At 38.4% G+C, this 19,611-nt stretch overlaps 1 protein-coding gene across 1 annotated transcript in view; it reads right to left on the reverse strand.

Moving 5' to 3' along the window:
• Window positions 1–206: 206 nt before the first annotated feature.
• CNTNAP2 (contactin associated protein 2) overlaps window positions 207–19,611 on the reverse strand; it is a 7,772,136-nt gene continuing 7,752,731 nt past the window's right edge. Inside the window, exons 22-23 of the mRNA XM_044064985.1 lie at window positions 13,350–13,424; window positions 207–1,961 (exon numbers count right to left, since the gene is read on the reverse strand). Coding sequence (XP_043920920.1) covers window positions 1,762–1,961; window positions 13,350–13,424 — 275 coding nt within the window. The 3' untranslated portion in view covers window positions 207–1,761. The remainder of the gene's footprint in view (window positions 1,962–13,349; window positions 13,425–19,611) is intronic.

Below are 19,611 nucleotides of genomic sequence, written 5' to 3' on the forward strand. Positions count from 1 at the left end.
AGAAACCTGCATGCTATCCAACATTGTATCATAACCAGCTTGCATATCATTCCCACCAGCCACCAACTTTATTGCTCTCCCTGCTAGTTGTACTAACATTATGATTTTTATGACAATTATACATAACTAATGCTTCACAGTTTCCGAGTAAAAAATGGTTCTTTCATAATGTCAGTAAAATGAACTAAGACTCCTGTAATACATACTCCTTTTGAACGATATTTACTTGATGGTATTTTGCAAGAAGAAAAATAATAATTAAGACAACTTTCAGTATTATGTCTTAAAAATCTTTCAAAAACATTATGCGGCTACTAGGCTTGTGTTGAGTGGCAGACCAACTTTGTGATCTGTGCATACACTTCAATAAATTTGACTCCTTAAGTAGATAAGACACTTTAAAGAATACACAAGTACAAAAAATATTCAGTCCTTGCACATAATCATTGGAGATACATGTAACACTGGAAAGATGTATATACAAAAATTATGTTAAATAATGAAGTATGTCTCAAGAGCATTTGATAAGAAGGATATGTGGTTCAAAGTTATAGTGTTTTCTTACTAATATGTAAATACAAATAAAACACACGTGTTTGAAGTACATGAACTATCCTAGTGCCAAGATATCACAGTCATGCAAGGCCAAAGCAAAACTACACAGTCAGTTTTGTTTTCGGTTTCTTTCACAAAGGCATTAGAAACAAAATAAAATCTGCTGCATGATTTTTTTCTTTAGTTTATCAGTCAAAGGAGAACATTTCAAGAAATGATTGTCTGTAAGAACATTACTGACTAGTTTAATTCTTCTGCGTAGTACAGCAGACAGCATAACCTCCCTTTGCAAACCATCTAACAATCACATTAAAACTCATCTTGGGTTACAGTTGAGAAGATACACAAATGAAAGGTAAATGAAGGTCATGTAAAACTAGAAAGACAAACACCATTAAAACAATCACTTATTTGGTAAATTAGTGCTATAAAGCAGATAATATTTCATGAAAACTAATAATAATTTTTAACAGAAAAATCAATTTACTTGAAATGAAAAAAAAAAACATTTCCAAGTCAGTAGGTAAGATGGCTACTGATTTTGGCACAACTGGGCATGCCACTGTAAGAAATTTGCAGCCCAGAAAGACAGAAAGGAAAAACAGCTCAAAAGTAGCCACCTGACCAAGACAAACACTGTACTTGCTCAAAATGTTTATACTGTTATCTGTATAAAAGTAGTGCAAAAAAATAAACTTATAGCAGCAGAAATATTTTGTAATGATTTAGATTAACAAGCTGGTAAAACACTAATGAATTGCAAGGCAGAAGAATGTGAAAAATGTATTGCGGGATCTAATAAACTCCACATATCAAGAGAGGGCCATTTTATAATGCAGTTTTCAGCTGGGCTTTCATGTCATAGAAAACAAATACCATACAGCATTTACCTTCTGCCACACCATGTGAAATTTGCACAACCTGGCATTTTAAAAGAACAGTTGGCATCAGTAGTACTTCTGATACACAGCAAACAAAAAACAAAACAAAACAAAAAAAAGCAGTAAATCTGACAGTTTTTCATCTGGTCCTGGAATTCCCATATCTAACCTTGAAATGTTAAGGAACAGTTCAATTACAAACTGAATAACTGGATTAGTTTTCTAACATTTGTAGGTGTCACTGGACTTTTGTCTTTTTCTCGAGTTTTGTGCTGATCTCAGATGTGCCAGACTCTGAAGCACTGAGTTTTTTTTTGCAGTCCTGTCAGATGAGCCACTCTTTTTTGCTCTCATCAATGGTTTCCGTAAAGTTGGGATCATTGTTCATAATAGCTGCATCGGCACTTTCAGCTGACTCTGCCCCCTTGGCTTCATTAGTGTGGTAGGTACCTTTGTGACGAAACATGTAACGGATCAGGAATACCAGTGTGCAAAGGATGGTGAAGATAACAACCGCAATAACACCTAGAAAGCAAGAATACTTTAATCATTTATTATCTGCTCACAGGCACTAGTATGCAGTTATGTAGTATGTATCTAAGCAGAAAAATGCAGTAATGAACTCTATGTGCCTCCACATTTTAGTCTGGTTGTAGAAGTCTATGCTAGAAGTATATACCAGGACAGATGTCATTAAGGCATCATAGGGTTCTGAAAACCATTATAAAATTAAATGCAACATATTTTAATGTCAGTTATGATACACTTTATACATTATTCAATCCCCGTACCCCCATCTTTATATAAACAAGCTTCATGAGTTAGTACTAGGCTAACTGCTTTTGTGGGCCATTTTAAGCCTAGCCATTTACCCCATCTGAGAATCAAACCTTAGACCTTGTGTTTGTAAGTTAAACACCTTAACTATTATGCCAACCTCCCACCCCTAAACAGCCATGCACGTCTCAAACCCAGGACCCTATGCACCATAGTCACAGTAGTTAACCACTAAGCCATCACAGAAGTTATATAAAATCATCCACACAGATTCCTTTATACTTAATACATTTACAGGAATTGCTCCCAGTGTTAGTACATCCTCCTTGTCTACTTAAAAGACATGTGGTCCAAACAGCCTGGTTAGTGTAACAGTGGGGATCTACTGGAATGAGCCCCTCAATGTCATGAATATTACAGGAAAGGTTTAGCAGTTATGCATTCATAGAGCTGGAGGCTTCTACCTCTTTTCCAGTGGTTGGGTCTAGGTCCAACAAGGTTCTGGATGCCAGCCTAACTTGGAATTAAGATTATATGGTTCCACCTGATGTAGTTTTATAGGCAATAGGAGGGCAACCTTTGAGTTACTGTAATTTCTATAGTAGTGGACAGAAGTTATAAACTGATTTTCCCAGTGCTTTGGCAGTCTTCCAAGAGGAACAATCCAAATTAATTAATTTCACACATATGTATTTAATTTAACTTCATTACATTTGTAGAGTAACAGAAACATGGTGCAGCACTTCATATTCAAACAGGAATACTATTTGTATTTCCAGATTCATATCTGTCTTTTCAGTCTACCATGAAACATAACAAAACCAGTTACATAGAAATAAAATAATTTTAAAACTATTTTAAAAGCACAGCTTGCCAAGGCACTTCTTTGTTTAAACCATTAGGAACCAAAGTATTATATTTTTATATCAACTGTTTCGTCTAAAGCACTTAATTCTGCTAGTTTTTCTTCTCCTCTAGGTTAGCATACTTTCCCAAGAATAACACATTTAAATCTAGCCATTCTGCCTTCATGATATTCCAAGGCATGCTCTGATATAGCGCACTCTGCATGCCTTTTATTTAATTTTCTAAAATGTTCCTTTGCCTACATTTTACCTAAATGGTGAAACATACATTGAACTATAGTATGCCAAACTCTCTCTCTCTCTCTTTAGATATATATATATATATATATATATATATATATATATATATATATAATATGCATGTGTGCAAGGGCAGAGAGAGCAGGTAAGGGGTGCACTTTGCACCCTTCTGATATTTAATGCTATCACTTTTGCACTTTTTTTCTTTTACTTTTTCCACTTTTTTTTTTTTTTTTCTAAAGCCTGCATTGTTTGAGAGATTAGTGACCTTAGTTAGAAAGAGATGTGGGTGAGAGGTGTGGCAGCTGCCGTGACTGACACAATAATAATTAATTGACGGCCGCTGACAGCAACAAGCTCCTTACTTAAACTTACAGGTGGGCACTGGCAGCAGAAATATATATATATATATATATATTCTTCAAGGGAAATGGCACACACATTTGTAATGAAACACTGAAATATAAATATATATGTTTTATAGCAACAATCTCTTCATTAGTTTCAGATTGATTTAATGTGTGGATAGATGACTTCTGCAGACTGCTGCAGACATATGGATATTGGTGGGTGGATTATATCTAGGAAAATGTTCAAAACTGTAAATTTAAGTAATCACTGGTAATGGCTGTGTGTGTGTGTGTGTGTGTGTGTCTGTGTGTATGTATGTATATGGATCACAAAATGAGTCTGTTTTTATGAAATTAGAACTAGAGTAATAGTCTGTACTTGGAAAAAGTGACATTTTCTGCAAATATAAATGCTACAGCAAAATATTCACTTTTTGCTTTTTTTTCTGAAAGACATTTCCTACAGGTTAAGTAATAAATTACTATCTCTTAAGGCTGACAATCCTCAAGTACAGTTTTGTACCCACCATAAATGTAGATGTTCGAGTACTCATACAGCTGCAGTCATAACAGATGGGTTATCCTGCCATCAGGCGGGTCCTCGGTCGGCCAAATTCCAAAGTCTAGGTCCAGTGTCGGTTGTCGTCGCTTCTTCCCTGACGTCAGTGCGGCAGGGGTATTAAACAGCCAGCTGACACCATCTTCTTCAGTTTTTCTTGCCCCAGATGTCAGGTGCCCCCAGAAGGAAGGCAAAACATAAACTTATGTAATCATGCAATATAGAATAATCAAAAAACAGTAGTTTGCAAGCAAATACACCATAAAAGAATACCCCAAATAGGTTGTATAAGAAGGTGTTTGTCATAAGACCTGTCCTAAGAGGGGATGGAGGGAGGGAAACCTGGACTGCAGCTGTATGAGCACTCGAACATCTACATTTATGGCAGGTACAAAACTGTACTATGTTCATCGTGCATACAGCTGCATTCATAACAGATGGGTAGAATCCCAAAGCTAAGTAGGGGTGTCAGGCACTAAGTGGAACTAGGAGGAGCAAGAATGCCCTGCAAGACAGCTGTGGCAAATCCCGCTTTAGATTTAGAGTAAAGTGGAAGGTGATAATGTTTGGAGAAAGTGTGCACTGAACTCCAAGTGGCTGCTTCCAAAATGTCCTTGGTAGGAACCCCCCTGAGAAAAGCTGCAGAGGTAGCTGTGGCCCTTGTGGAGTGGGATCTGATGCTTGAAATACAGCTTTTCCATGAAATGAGTAACAAAAGCATATGCAGTGGGCTATCCATTTTGAGATTGCCTGTTTGGAGATAGCCTTTCCTTGAGCACCTGTAGCATAGGACACAAAGAGTTGCTCGGATTTCCTGAATGGCTTTGTCCTGTCCAAATAATAACGAAGTTGTCTGTGAATGTCCAAGGAATGTAGTAGTCTCTCCCCTTTGCTTTGAGGATTTGGGTAAAAGGTAGGTAAGTGGATAGTCTGATTCAAGGCTACACTGGATACTACCTTTGGCATAAAGGTAGGGTTGGTTCGTAAGGAAACTCTGTCCTGATGGAAAATGATGAAAGGTTGCACAGCCATGAGGGCCTGTAGTTCTGAAACCCTGCGTGCTGAGGTGATAGCCAGAAGGAAGGCTGTTTTCCATGACAAGTATTGTAGTTCTGTTGAAGCAGCTGGCTCAAATGGAGGAAGGGTCAGCTTTTCCAATATGAAGTTGAGGTCCCAAGCAGGGACTGGTGGTTTCCTTGGGGGTTTTATATTCTTAGCCCCTCTGAGGAACTGTCTTAAGAGAGGATGAGAGAATAAAGGAGGATCTGTGTTGTATTGTGCAGAAATGGCTGAAGCATGGATTTTGATGGAGGAGAAGGAATGTCCACTGTTTAACATCTCAGCTAGGTACTGTAAAATTTGAGGTAAATTTATTACCCAAGGATTCTGGCCCTTTTTCTGATTCCAGGCACAAAACCATCTCCATTTGGCGGAGTAGGCTTTTCTAGTAGAAGGTCTTCTGGCCTCCAAGATGACATCCTGCACCTCCTTGGAGAGGAGGGTCTGTTTGGAAATCAAGGGATTCTCCATGCAGCTAGATTTAGGGTTTTGAGCTGGCTGTGAAGAGTTTTGAAGTTGTGCTGGGACAACAGAAGAGGCACTAGAGGTAGGATCCATGGTGGGGAATGTGTCAGGCTCTTCAGGAGTGGATACCAGTGTTGTCTTGGCCAGTCTGGAGCAATGAGAATCATTTGTGGCCTCTCTGCTCTGGCTTTTAATAGAACTTTGGGCAGCAGGGGGAGAGGCGGAAAGGCATAGACTGTCAATGTTGTCCAATTGAAAGAAAGTGCGTCCACTTTCCAGGCCTGTGGATGATAGGCCCTTGAGCAAAATTTTTCCAATTGGTAATTTCTGTGGGTAGCAAAGAGATCTATGTCTGGCTGTCCCCATGCCTGAGTTATCATTGCGAAAACTTGAGGATGCAACTTCCATTCATGTGGATCTGTCATATTTCTGCTTAGGCTGTCTGCCAGTGTGTTTTCCTTCCCTGGCAGGAATTGTGCCTGAAGTTGGATTTGCAATTCCAGAGTTGTGTTCCAAAGGGTCATGGCCAGTCTGCACAGGGGGTATGAATGAGTTCCCCCCTGTTTGTTTATGTACCACATCACTGTGGTGTTGTCTGTGCTTATCAATAGCTGGCCTGGATGTAGTAGGTCTTTGAAGGCCATAATAGCATTTTGCACTGCTAGCATTTCCTTTTGATTGATGTGTAGGTGCTTCTCTTTTTGGGACCATTTTCCCTGAATGCACTGATCTGTCATGTATGCCCCCCAGGCATAGTCCGAGGCATCTGTTTTGATGATTTGAGTTGCTTGAGGTATGCAGAAAGGGAGACCTATGTTTCTTTGGCATGCTTGAGCCCACCACAGAAATTCCTTTTGAAGACATGGAATGAGTGGTATAATTGTTTCCAAACTGTGGCTGTGTTGAGACCATAAGTTTTTTAGGTACCATTGAAGATTCCTCATATGCAGCTTTGCACATGGGATCAGCAGGATGCAAGATGCCATGAATCCCAGAGCCTGCAGGACTTTCCTTGCAGTCAGCCTGGTGAAGGTTGCTATTTTGCTGAAGTATTGAGATAGTTGCCCTTGTTTGTCTGGCGTGAGGTAGGCCATCTGGGTGTTTGTATTCAAGCTGGTACCCAGGAAAATTATTGTTTGAGAGGGTATTAGTTTTGATTTCTTTTTGTTGACTGTGTATCCCAGAAAGTTCAACAGTTTTATTACAAACGCCAGGTGTTTCAGAAGTATGTCCTTGCTGTCCGCTTGGATCAGGCAGTCATCCAGATATGGGTATATTTGTATTCCTTGAAGTCTGCAGAAGGCAATTACTGATGCCAGGCATTTCGTAAACACTCTGGGCACAGTAGATAATCCAAAGGGCAATGCAGAGAATTGATAATGGGTTGAACCTGCAAGAAATCTGAGGTATCTTCTGCAATCTTGTCTGATAGGGACATGCAGGTATGCCTCCTTGAGGTCCAATGTTACCAGCCAAGACTCCTTGCCCAGCATGGGAAGAAGCTGCTATAATGTGAGCATCTTGAATTTTGGTACCTGTAAATATGTGTTTAGGATGGATAGATCTAAAATAGGTCTCCAATCTTTGTCTTTCCTTGGTACCAGGAATAGTCTGGAATAAAACCCTTGAACTTGTTCTTTTGCAGGTACCTCTTGAATAGCTTTCATGTCCATGAGAGCTGAAATTTGTTTTTGTGTCTCTGCCCTTTGATTTTGTGGCAGGTTTGGCATGCCTCTCATTTTTGGAAGGGTGTGAAAGTGGAATCTGTAGCCTCTGTCTATAATGTCCAGAATCCATTTGTCTTTTGTGACAATATGCCAATTTTTTGAGAATAATGCCAGTTTTCCGCCTGAAGGTGCTGCCATTAAAGCTTTGCTTGGCAGGTAAAGGGGAAAGTCATTGTGTCTGCTTTCGGAATGACTGTGATCTATCTTCTCCACCTCTTGAGGTTGGTGCTTGCCATTCAGCTTACTGGATTTTGTATGTTTTTTGTTGGTGCTTGCCATTGTCTGGCTCTGAATGATCCTTGAGATTGCCCTCTACCCCTCGGGTGCCTGTATCTGCCTATTTGAGGTCTGTCCGTGGCTGGAAAGGACCAATTTTTTGAAGGCCGGTTTCTGCTGAAACATGGAGGTTGTACCTGCAGGAAATCTTTCACTGTTTGCATTGATCTCACCTTTTCCTCCATTTTCTTTAGTACCTCCTCAGCTTTAACACCAAACAATATATCTTTTTGAAGAGGTGCATCTAATAATTTAGCTTTGACATGATCTGGTAAGGCTTGCTCTTTGAGCCAAGCATGTCTACGTATGACAGACCCTGTAACAGCAGCTCTACATGAGGCCTCTAAAGCATCAAAACCACATTGCAAGGTATGTTTACCCACTTGCTCTGCACTATGCAACAAATCCTGCAACTCTTTTAAATCTGGTTGTTCTGGTTGTGTCATTTTGCTTTTCAACTGAGATAACAAAAACTGTTGATAGTTTAACATATGGAACTGACAGTTTAATGCCCTCATGGTTAAAGTGGCCGAGGTATACACCTTTTTCCCCCACCTTTCTAAAGCTCTGGAATCTCTCTCTGAAGGTAATGGGTTTTTAGCAGTAGAAGCCTTAATTCCCTTGGGACCCAGTGAAATAGTGTCTGGGTCAGCAGTATGGCTTTTATATAGGAACTGGTGAGAATCAGGAACCCGGTAATACCTGTCTGGTTTAACAGGAGCTGGTGGTAAAGAATCTGGGTTGAGGCTGGCTTCTGTGTACATATCATCTAATATATCTAAGACAGGAGGGATAGCCAGAGGCCTATGCTAGGGGAGCAAGAGAAAATCCCTGAGCCTTTTCTTGGAATCTGAGTAATCTTGGCCTTCCCAGTGAAAGTGTTCCCTCAAAGTATGTAGGGTTTTCCCAAAAGAGTAGTCCTCGGGGGGGAGACCGAGAGAATAGACTCCTCTGCATCAGAGTCTTCAAAAGGAGAATATGTATATTCCTGGTCCTCACAATGTTCAGAGGTAATAGAGGCTTGATCTGAGCAAGGGTAGTCTTCCTCTAATCTGGGCCTTTTGTCCGAGGGGGGTTGAGAACCCCTGATAAGAGTAATTAAATCCTCAGCCATTTTGAGCATCTGTTTCTTAGGCATGGGGCCTTGAGAGGGGGTCTGAGGTCCTTGTTTTTTAGTTTTCATGGCTGCTTTAGATTTTGTGAAAGCCTTAATAGAGAAGGTGGAAGGCCTGAAGACACCTTGAGAAATGGCAGGCCTGTCTAAACTCTGAGTTTCCCCGCCAAGAGTGGCGTCGGTATCTGTAGTTGGAATGGGGGCCGAGGAGCCTGCGACCTTGGGCACAGAAGACACCGGTAATGAAGTGTCATCGGTACTCAGGGGCTGCGTAGGCGCCTCGCTGAGAACCTGAGAACCGGTAGTCGGCCTTAGCGTGGTGTCAGTAGAAGTCGCGGACCTCATATGTCAGTCCTTATCTTTGCGTCTTTTACTCAAAACTGGAGTCGGAGTATCCGACGATATAATATAAATGTTTTACCAAAATAGTGATGGGCGAACTCCGCCCGAAGCTTAATAGTGCATTTGTTGAATCTAGCATAAAAACGGCAGGCCGAGACGTCGTGGTCTGGGCCTAAACAAGGAATACAGAAAGAGTGGAAATCCTTATGCGGTATTTGCTTCCCACATGAAATGCAATTATTAACTTTGTCTGACATCGGTCTGAGGCAAGAAAAGTTTCCCCAACAGGGTACTTAGCTTTCAAGAAGACTTCGGCTGAAATATTTTCGTAAATCTCAGGAGCTGGCCGACCGGCACTTGGGAACTGCTTTGCTTGGCACCTTTATGGTGTATTTGTTGCAAACTACTGTATATATTTTTGCCTTCCTTCTGGGGGCACCTGACATCTGGGGCAAGAAAAACTGAAGAAGATGGCGTCGGCTGGCTCTTTTATACCCCTGCTGCACTGACGTCAGGGAAGAAGCGACGACAACCGACGTCGGAACTAGACTTTGGAATTCGGATGACCGAGGACCCGCCTGACGGCAGGATAACCCATCTGTTATGACTGCAGCTGTATGCACGATGAACATCTTTATAAGATGATCTTGAAGAATTGTAGAGGTACTGACATTTGTACACAGGGTTAAATTTAGGCCAGGTTGACCATATAACTGACAAATTTATTTTAAATTATACTGTGAAATGTTACAAGGTATGAGTTTCTGGCTTTGTGGTGTAAAGGTATGAAGTCCTGACTTTCACGTAGACAACCAGAGTTTGCCTAACAGCTCAGGCACAACAGCTGGGTGGGGGAGGATGAAAGGGAATGGTTGTTGCTGGCTCAACCATGGGGGGGTCGGTGATTCTGTTCTTTATGATATAATCATGCCAGGAATAGCTTTGTTAATAACTGCTTAAGTGCTAGGTTCATCTACCACTCAAGTCCCCTGGAACTAGTATGGTTACAAGGGATATAACCATAGCTGCTGCTAAGATCATATGCTGGAATATTAGCTCTCTCCTAACAATTAGAATTGGAACTTGAGGGTTTGCATTTTTTTCATGTCTTTTGCTGTTTTTTTTTATGAATCGCCTTTACTGAGATTCATCCTGATATCCATTCTATCTTGTTTCTTATCAAACTCTTACACATTTTTCTTAAAATAAAGAAGTCAAGAAAAAGAGTTAAATACAGTTACTTGTGGTATTCAAAATTGCCTAGTACTACTTACCACTCTAACAGGTTAATACATGTATTACATTTTGAGTAAAAGTCACTGAAGAACAACGATCAAATCAATCAATGACAGGAAGCCCCTGTGCAGATATTACCGTAATGCAGCTACAGGAAGTGAAACAGTGAGAGTACAGTGGAACTGAAGAAGCTGCTAGCAAAGCTTGTTGTAAGAAAGTGCCTCATGCAGCAGAAAAGGTTCTATGCAATGCTGATGGAATACCAGTGTAGGCCTTTAAAGGGATATGAGCTTATAAACTCTGTACAAAAAAGGAGAGTACATAAGGTAGATAAATCCAAACTGCCTGGCTTAGTGTTACATTGATCCTTTTCAAAGAAGGTCCATCAGAAATGTAATGGGGCCAAAAGCTGACACTCTTGATATCTCGTCACACTTGATTTCTTTAGAAGGGTTATTTTGGCATTTTCATAACCCAATAGGCATTTTAGTGCCAACATTTTCCTCAGTTTTACTGTTAACAGCAGTTGCATTCTTATGCTGCCCTTGAGGCCTTGAAAGTGGTCATAATCTCTTAATATTCCATCCACGTTAAAACAATGGCATAATGACATAATTAAGCAGCTCCTGCTAAAAAATGAATTCAGTAAATGCAATTTCAGCTAAACAAAAGTACAACAAAATGTTCATATCTTATATATTATACTCCTACAAAACTGAAGGTTATTCTAATGTAGACGAGTTCTCCTAACCTACATATTATATACACAGATAATTAACATATACTTCTGATTAATTATTTGGAAGGCTTCTACCCTCCCTGGTAGTGCAGCAGTAAAGTAGTTTCATTGTCACTTCACAACACTGTTATTCAGTTCTCTTTTCACCTAGGGTACCTTCTGTATGCAGTTTGCCTGTTTTCCCTGTGCCAGTGCACTTTTTTTGCAGGAAGCTTTAGTTAACCTACATGCTCCTGGGATGTGGAGGGTAAGTGAATGGGTGGCACTTCAGACTATCATAGGCCTGTGTCTCAGTGTTGGACTGACTTGCCATTTAGAAACAGGGATGGGCAAACTGGTCCACTAGATCACCAGGGAAAGATTTTCATTTTTAACAAAAGATTATTGCAAGTGGTTTCCAAAACAGCTCTGGAGACAGCTAGCACTACACAACCATGTAAATGCATGGTCCCAGACTCCACCCCTGGTTCCCAAAACCTGCACTATAGTTCCAACTGTATGTGGTCCTAGGTACTGCAGGCAATCTGGCTTTTACCAGGTAATGCATAGGTTACGTAGTTCCACAAACAGGTAGAAGAAATTGTGCCTTGGCGAGAAGCCTATTACTAAGTTTAAAGGGCTTCTCCAACTATCCATCCATGTGTACTGTTGAATTTGACAATGTATAATGCTGAATTATTTTGATGCGGCAAATCTGATTTCCTTTCTGGAACTGGGTACTAGTCTCTGGCAATGAATGATAGCATATGCTGAATGGAGTCTGGCGAACCCCTATATTTTGGAATCGGTCAAGGAGTAACTACTCCAAATGACCTATTTACTCACTTCTGATTAATTATTTGGAATCAGGCCCATTGGTATGTTTTGTTCCTGTATTTCATTGTAATAATCCAGATAAGCATTCTGCACTCAAAAACTAAAGTACACAAATCAAAATAAAGAACAAATTAGAACAAAGCAGTGGATGCTGTTTCAAAAAATAGAAATACAAGCTGGGAAAAAAATGACTTAAGTAATGGCAGATGAACATTGCAAAATACTTTTTCTGAAATCTACAAAAGGTTACCCTCCAGAAGGCACACATCTCTATTACACACCCAAAACTCATGATATAAATGTCAAGTTTGGTTATTTTTATAAATGAGCAAGATTAAATCAGAACATCAAGTTGCACAGGCACTGCTTTACTACTAAAATCTTTACATGAAATGAAGAATTAAAATATTTTGTGCTTTTTCATATCACACTGGTATGAAGAATTTGCACTGCAACTTTTCATGCCTGACATCACTACAAGGATGTCACAAACAATTTGATGTAAAGAGTAATTCATGTTAATGCCTACAGTATACCTATATTACAAAATAAAAATAAATATGGTTAGAAAACTGAAACAGCATACAAATGCCAGGTAATGCAGTAAGGTATTCCCTGGCAGTATTTTAATGTTCATGTCAATTAATCACAGATGACAATCATGCATTTAACTGTTCTTTATGCTACATTGCACCCTTGGGATTAACTACATTTCAGTACATCTGGCCATACCTTACTGCCTATTTGTGAAATAAAAATCTAGTTTGACTGCTGTCATCTTTCCCATGTCATGATACTCTTCTTCAACTCTATTCTCCCTTTTTTCCACTTCTGTAACTGTACGTATATTTGGTTTATTAAGATCTTGTATGTATATTTTATTAATCATACTTGCTATGTTTACTACACTGCAGTGGTGGTGCTGCGGTAGCGTTGTCACCTCACAGTAAGACGCTGTCCGGTTCGATTCTCAGCTAGACCATCTTCTGCGTGGAGACGTGCGTGAATGGGTGTACCTTCGTTGAAGGTTGTGCATCAGGCCTGGCAAGCCGGTATGTAAAACTCAACTGCCAATCATTAGCGGACCGGAGTTCCGCTGTGGCGACCCCTAACCAGGAAAAGACGAAAGACACAAACAAACTTGCTATGTTTACTATGTAACTCTGGGCTGAGCCTGTAATTGCTCATGGTTTGATCAGTGTTCTACCCCGGTAAACTAATCTAAATAAGTAAATAACATAAACTCTGTATAATAATTAACTGGTTTTGAAACATTAGATCATTTGAAAACTTGTATTGCACTGACTGATTTATACCAAATAAGAATTAAAATTAAAGGGATCATACCTCCAATGATAGCAGAATTTCTGTTGACTCCATCTGTTAGGGCTTGCCCTTCGTTGTAGGGAAAGTTGGCATTGGCTGTGAAAGAGAAAAAAAAGAAGGCTCAGAATGTACCAGAATAAAAGTCTAACATGTACCTTACATATCTCATTAAGGGTGGGAGGTTGGCATAATGGTTAAGGTGTTTACCTTACAGACACAAGGTGCAGGGTTTGATTCTCACATGGGGCAATTGGCTAGACTTAAAAAAAAAATGGCCCACAAGGGTACTTAGCCTAATACTAATCTATGAACAAACCTTCTATGAACTGCACAAAGAAAATTCCCTTCTAAAAGGATATCTTTTTGAGACACATAATCTTAAGAGTATTTGCTTTACATCTATGCACCTATTGGAAATGAAACATGCAGGTAAAAAACAGTGTATGCCATTTGTCCGTAACATACTGACCACATTATGAATTATACAGGCTGTGGTATACAGGTCAGCCTTCAGAATCCTGTGCAATTACACAATCTGTGACTCCTGTCCATTATACTTAAAGCCATTTCTTAATTCTACTCATCACATTGTTCTAAATGTGTTTGAGAAATGCCTTTTAAGAAAACTACAAACTTCCATAAACAAACAGTTGCACACATATGTTACTAGATGCTACCACATACACATTTTATATGCATCATGCATTATACTTCATAAAACTGCAGCTGCAATGAAAAACTATAATAATAAGAAAATTCCAATCTACAGTTACATTATCATTTTAGAAAAGCTGAGATGCATTTTTTTAAATGTTATAGTACAATAGCGATTACATGTTCAGGCTGTGATTAATACAGCATTTGTTCAACACCTGCTTCACAAAAGCACTACAGCCATGGGTAAAACCTTGAATTATTGACACAAACATGACATACTGCTTAATTCGAAACTGGGCTAAATAAACAACTGCTGGATGCACTACAGACTACTAGAGTTATTTCTTGTAGGCCCTACAATGGCAATTAAATACCCAAGGAGTAGTATAGTGAGTTTGTTACTTGTTAACCATATGGTAGACTAGCCACAAGGCCCTTATCAGCATTAATGCAATACAATACACAGTGAGTGTTCAATACAGATTTTAGTCAGGGTGGAAGACATTGTTTGGTCAAGAGGATACAGTCTAAGTGACCACACTCAATACCCCTTCCAATGCTGCCATGACAAACAGCTATTATGCAAGGGTATTATTTAAAAGAGAAATGCCTTATCTTTGTAAATAATGTGATTCTGTAATGAGTTTGTCTGTCTGAAATTATATGAGTCAACAGAGTAGAGTTAAGATGTACCATTCAAACACAAACCAGTGAATATGTTTATACTTGTGGCAGCAGATGAGAGGAAAAGGTTTCCTTTAGCACACAGGATTGGGTGCTTTAAAGTATAGTTATAAGACTGCATTTTATGGTCTGCTAGTTACTTATTTGTCAGAAAAAAATATATACATTATATATACTTTGGAAAATGTGGCTTTAATTAAAATTGTTGCTTTTTACCTGTGAGCTCAATTTAAGAGTGGTTAATAATAAAGGGAAACTGTACTTCAACTAAAACTGCAGATGAAGCCATTTTCACGTTGCCATTGATTGAGTTAAGTGCTGTGAAAAACTTAAAGCAATACAATATGTGAATTTCCAAATATGCAGTAACTAATTATGCCACACACAGCAGTTTCCAAATGATGATTCGCAAACAATTAAACAGTTTTCTATCCTAACAAAATAGTACCCATATTTTATAAAATTCAATTCCAGCAGAATATTTGAAAAGTGCTTGATATCAAACAATTTATTTAAAGTGTATTGTTCACTTTCAGATGTATCTTTCTTTTACAATTTCCCATTATATTATATGTTAAACCTGCAAGTGATTTTATAAAAAAAAAAAAAAAAAAATAAAGACAATTGTGTATTATTTTTTTTTTTAGTTTTAGTGTTTACTCATTTTATCTCTGTAAACCACATCCACAAGATTATATTATAGTAGGCATTGATTGGGCAGTGATAACTGCAAAGCACTGTGGGTAATCAAAACTAATTTACCTCTTTAAAACAGCAGCTTCTTACCTATACTGTGATTTCACTACTACATCATCACATATGTTAGTTTTCAATGTGCTGAGCTCCACCCGTAAGAACTAATAGATTACTTGACTTTCTAAGGAGAAACTACTAATAATGTAATTAGCACAGAAATACAGTAGTTTATACACTAATTTAGGGAGTCAGGCATTGTGGGTTCAGTGTTTCATGACTTCATAACAGGGATTTTCAGTTCTGAGAAAAAATTCAGTGGGTCATCTTTACCAACAAAATAAAGAGCAAAATATATATTTTATATATATATATATATATATATATATATATATATATATATATATATATATATATATATATATATATATATATATATTATAAGGAGGTTATAACAGTTGAAAGGGTATGCTCCTTACACTTCTTTTAGAACATGGCCAGTACATTTTACATTGACATCAGGCGTATGAACAGGCTTTTGTAGTATGGAGATTTCAAAGTTATTAGGGCTTCTTGAGCAACTAGTTAGATCTTAAAGAGAATGTTTTTTGCAAAATTGAGAAGTGGTACCACTGTGTCAAATAAGTGTGCTACCCGAAAATCTTAATGTAATGCATTAAACTTGAGATAAGATATCAAAAACAGCAGAGTTTATCTTCTTTGGTGCATAATGGGTGCATTACTTCTTCCACGCATTTAAAAGAAGCTGAGTTAATTATTTCTAAGCACTTCTGACAAAACAACTTCTGATGTATAATAAGTGCAAAGGATCAGCACCCAAGAAATGCAGCTATAAAAAGACAGCAGCATCAAGTGCAAATAGCACTTAAATCCTCGAGTTAGAGACTGGACTCAAAATAAAGATATAATGTATATTCGTTACAACAGTTACATTAACTAGCCAAAGAAAAAGTGGCATTCCTAAGTTATTAACTGTTCTGTAGCTACACTGCTGAACTCGTTGCAGTACATAGGGTTTTGTTTTACATCCCTCTTGAAGTTCAGTGCACTTTAGTAGATGAAAATATCTCCCAATGCACATTATAAGTTGACCTTTCTCATAAATATGGCTTAATGCCCAGTATTCAATATGGATTCAGAGCAGACTACAATATCCTCATGGGCATTTACAGAGGTGTAGGCAAAATATAAGCCACCATAAAAAAGGGATGTCACACAGGTGACATTTTTATTGATCTTAAAAGAACTTTTGAGAGGTTTATTACCTTCTCCTTCTACAAAAACTCAAGTGAACTTGACTTCACCATAGACACATGTAAATAATTTAATAACTTTCTGACAAAGTGAACTATTAATATGCAGTTATCTGACTTCTAGCATTATATACTTGGTCCAGTTGTATTCCTTGTTTATCTGTAATATAACAACCTTACTTCTCTTTAAACTATTGCCATATGTACAGATGATAAGTTCTGGAAGGGCAGGATGGGCATGTGCTGCTTTTTACCACTGAATATTTAGTACAGTGTACCAGTGGGTATCCACCAGTAAAGTTAACCATAACATCTCCAAAACTGTTTGCATGATCTCTGGCCCTCACAATACCTCAGGCCAAGACAAGATGAAGGTAGAACCATTCCAACAATACAAATATTTATCTGTCAATTAAAGCCCAACTCAAAGTTTGCTACACAATATCAAATAACATCATCCCCAAAAATAGAAGCGCCCATGCCATAAACATCCTTCTTCCAGCATCAGCATACACTGCCCCAATCACTACAACAAATTCCATTCAGAGTACAAACTTTATTTAAACTGTCACAAACAAAATACACATTGCCACAAATAGAATGAATAGATTTTGCAAATTAGCACCCAGCAATGAACACCACTGCAGTAAACTCCATAAAGCAAAATGGCTTTCAGCCTCTGCTCATCCACCCCTGCCCCCTTGGGATTGTTATACCACAACGACTGTCCCACTCTTAAATGGACTTTCTGCAAGACCCATGGACTATGAGCCATGACAGACTGACAACTTACTGTAGCTCTACAGAAACCTCAGTTTGGAAAAATTGTTGGTTTGAAGCATTTCTGTAAAGTGGCTCCAGCAATCTAGAATCAGCAGCAAAATATTCTCAGTTCAGGATGAAGCTACTAGCCCATCCCAAAGAATGGTAATACTAGTTATTTGTCTCTCCTGTGTAGTACAACGAACTACCTTCCAAATAATAAAGGATGCCATGTTCAGTCCTGATGCTAATATGCAAATAGGTTATGGAATCAGGGACTCTGTCTTTCGGCATATAACACATGCCATACACCAATAGTATGTTATTCTAGTACCAAGTAAAAAGAAAAGCAGCATTTGTTACTAATTCAGCTTTACTACAGCTATACGTTCTGCTAGTACAACTACATGTTATGTTTCTAGGTTTGTAAATCGTACACTTAATTATAAAATTTATGTTGTAAAATGTGATTAGCCTGTGTCACAGCAGAAAATGGTCCTAATACCAGTTCACTAAGCAGGTTAACTAATGCAGACAAAAAAAAAAAAAATATATATATATATATATATATCTACTATTCTGCATTTAACCATGGTGTTGGATTTTGTGCTAGTTTCAGAAATGGTGTGAGGTCATCCAGGTATGGGACAGATGTAAAATAATCCTTTAAGCTGGTTGGAGGAAATAAATATGTTTCTGACTAAGAAAGACATTCATAGCAAGCTAGACAGCATAAGACTTGGCAGGCCAAATGGGCCAAACAGCTGCCATCAGAGTCTGTATTTGTAATACTTTCCCTGCAGCCTGCAGGTGAAACTATACCTGTCATGATCATGGTCTTCCAAGCAGCAACATCTCCGTACAAAATGAAGATACATAACATGTATTTACAGAGCTTTCAGCTTTCTACAGATGACAAGCGGCCTCTTTGTGGAAACTGCATACATAGAGAGTATATACTATTCTACAGTATAAAGGATGATTTACCAAATCAGTGAAGCATTTTCTATCATCATAAGCCCATTAAATATACATCAGACTATAAATGTGAGCAGAGGACAGTTGCTATGTGGATTGTACTGCTAAAAATCTTTCTTTAAACACTAAGATCATCTTACCCCTCCACACACTAGATTTTTTTTTCTGTACACAATGTTGCCAAGTGACATTCTGTTAATGATGAAATGACATTTACAAAAATCTATGTGGTGAAGTGGTTGCAATGTCAGTTTTCTCCTTTCAAAGTAAAGGCCATTTTCCCCATAAAAAGCTAAGTGTTCCATTTGATTGGCACGTGATTTCAAGTAGAACCCTGCCAACTCTAAAGGCACATATTTCATTTGATGGACAAAAGTAACCTTACTCAAATTCTTTCTACTGTGGGCTCTTTCATTTGCTACCCCTTTCCATTAAGTACACACACACACACACACACACACACACACACACATATATATATATATATATATATATATATATATGCAAAATTTCAAGACAAGTATTTAACTCCAAAATATTTGTTCACTTGGTAACTGTGCATTTCTTTACCATAACAATTATCCACTCCTATTATTTTATTTACATTTTATTTTATTTTGTCAGTGGGGGAAAATTTTGATCCAGACTAACCATTTTTCAGGTTAGTCTACCACAGAGATAAATAAAATTATAAGTAAGTTTCTTAAAAGAATTAATAATATTTACACTTTCATCTCAGCTGGTTAAGTGCAGTGGTGTTGGAATTTTAGAAGGCTCTGTATATTCACTGTTCCAATGGTGTTAATTCTTTGGTATTAAGAGGAAACTCTTGTTTTTAGTCAAGAGGTCCACATGCTGTGGCAGTGGAACAGATGCCATTCTTACCATACTCAGTAGGAGGGAGAACCTTCATTGTTTCACTGAAAATGGAGCTATGAGTAGCATTTTTAATTTCTTTATCTTTTATATTACCCTGAGGAGGAGAAGCTGGATGGGAGGGAAAGGCATAGAGAAACAGACCTGCCCACCTTATTGAGATGGCATCTGCTGTCCAGGCCTCCCATGGCCGGTGTTCTTTTGGCTCAATTTTTTCTTAGCAGTTTGTTTTCTAGAAAAACTGTTAGTATATTTCGGCTTTTCCTGGTTAGGGGTTGCCACAGCAGAACTCCGGTCCGCTAATGATTGGCAGTTGATTTTTACATACCGAGTTGCCAGCCCTGACACACAACCTTCAA

Source organism: Protopterus annectens, chromosome 3.part0 (genome assembly GCF_019279795.1).
Source record: "Protopterus annectens isolate FY-2018-M chromosome 3.part0, PAN1.0, whole genome shotgun sequence".
Classification (NCBI taxonomy): Eukaryota; Metazoa; Chordata; order Ceratodontiformes; family Protopteridae; genus Protopterus; species Protopterus annectens.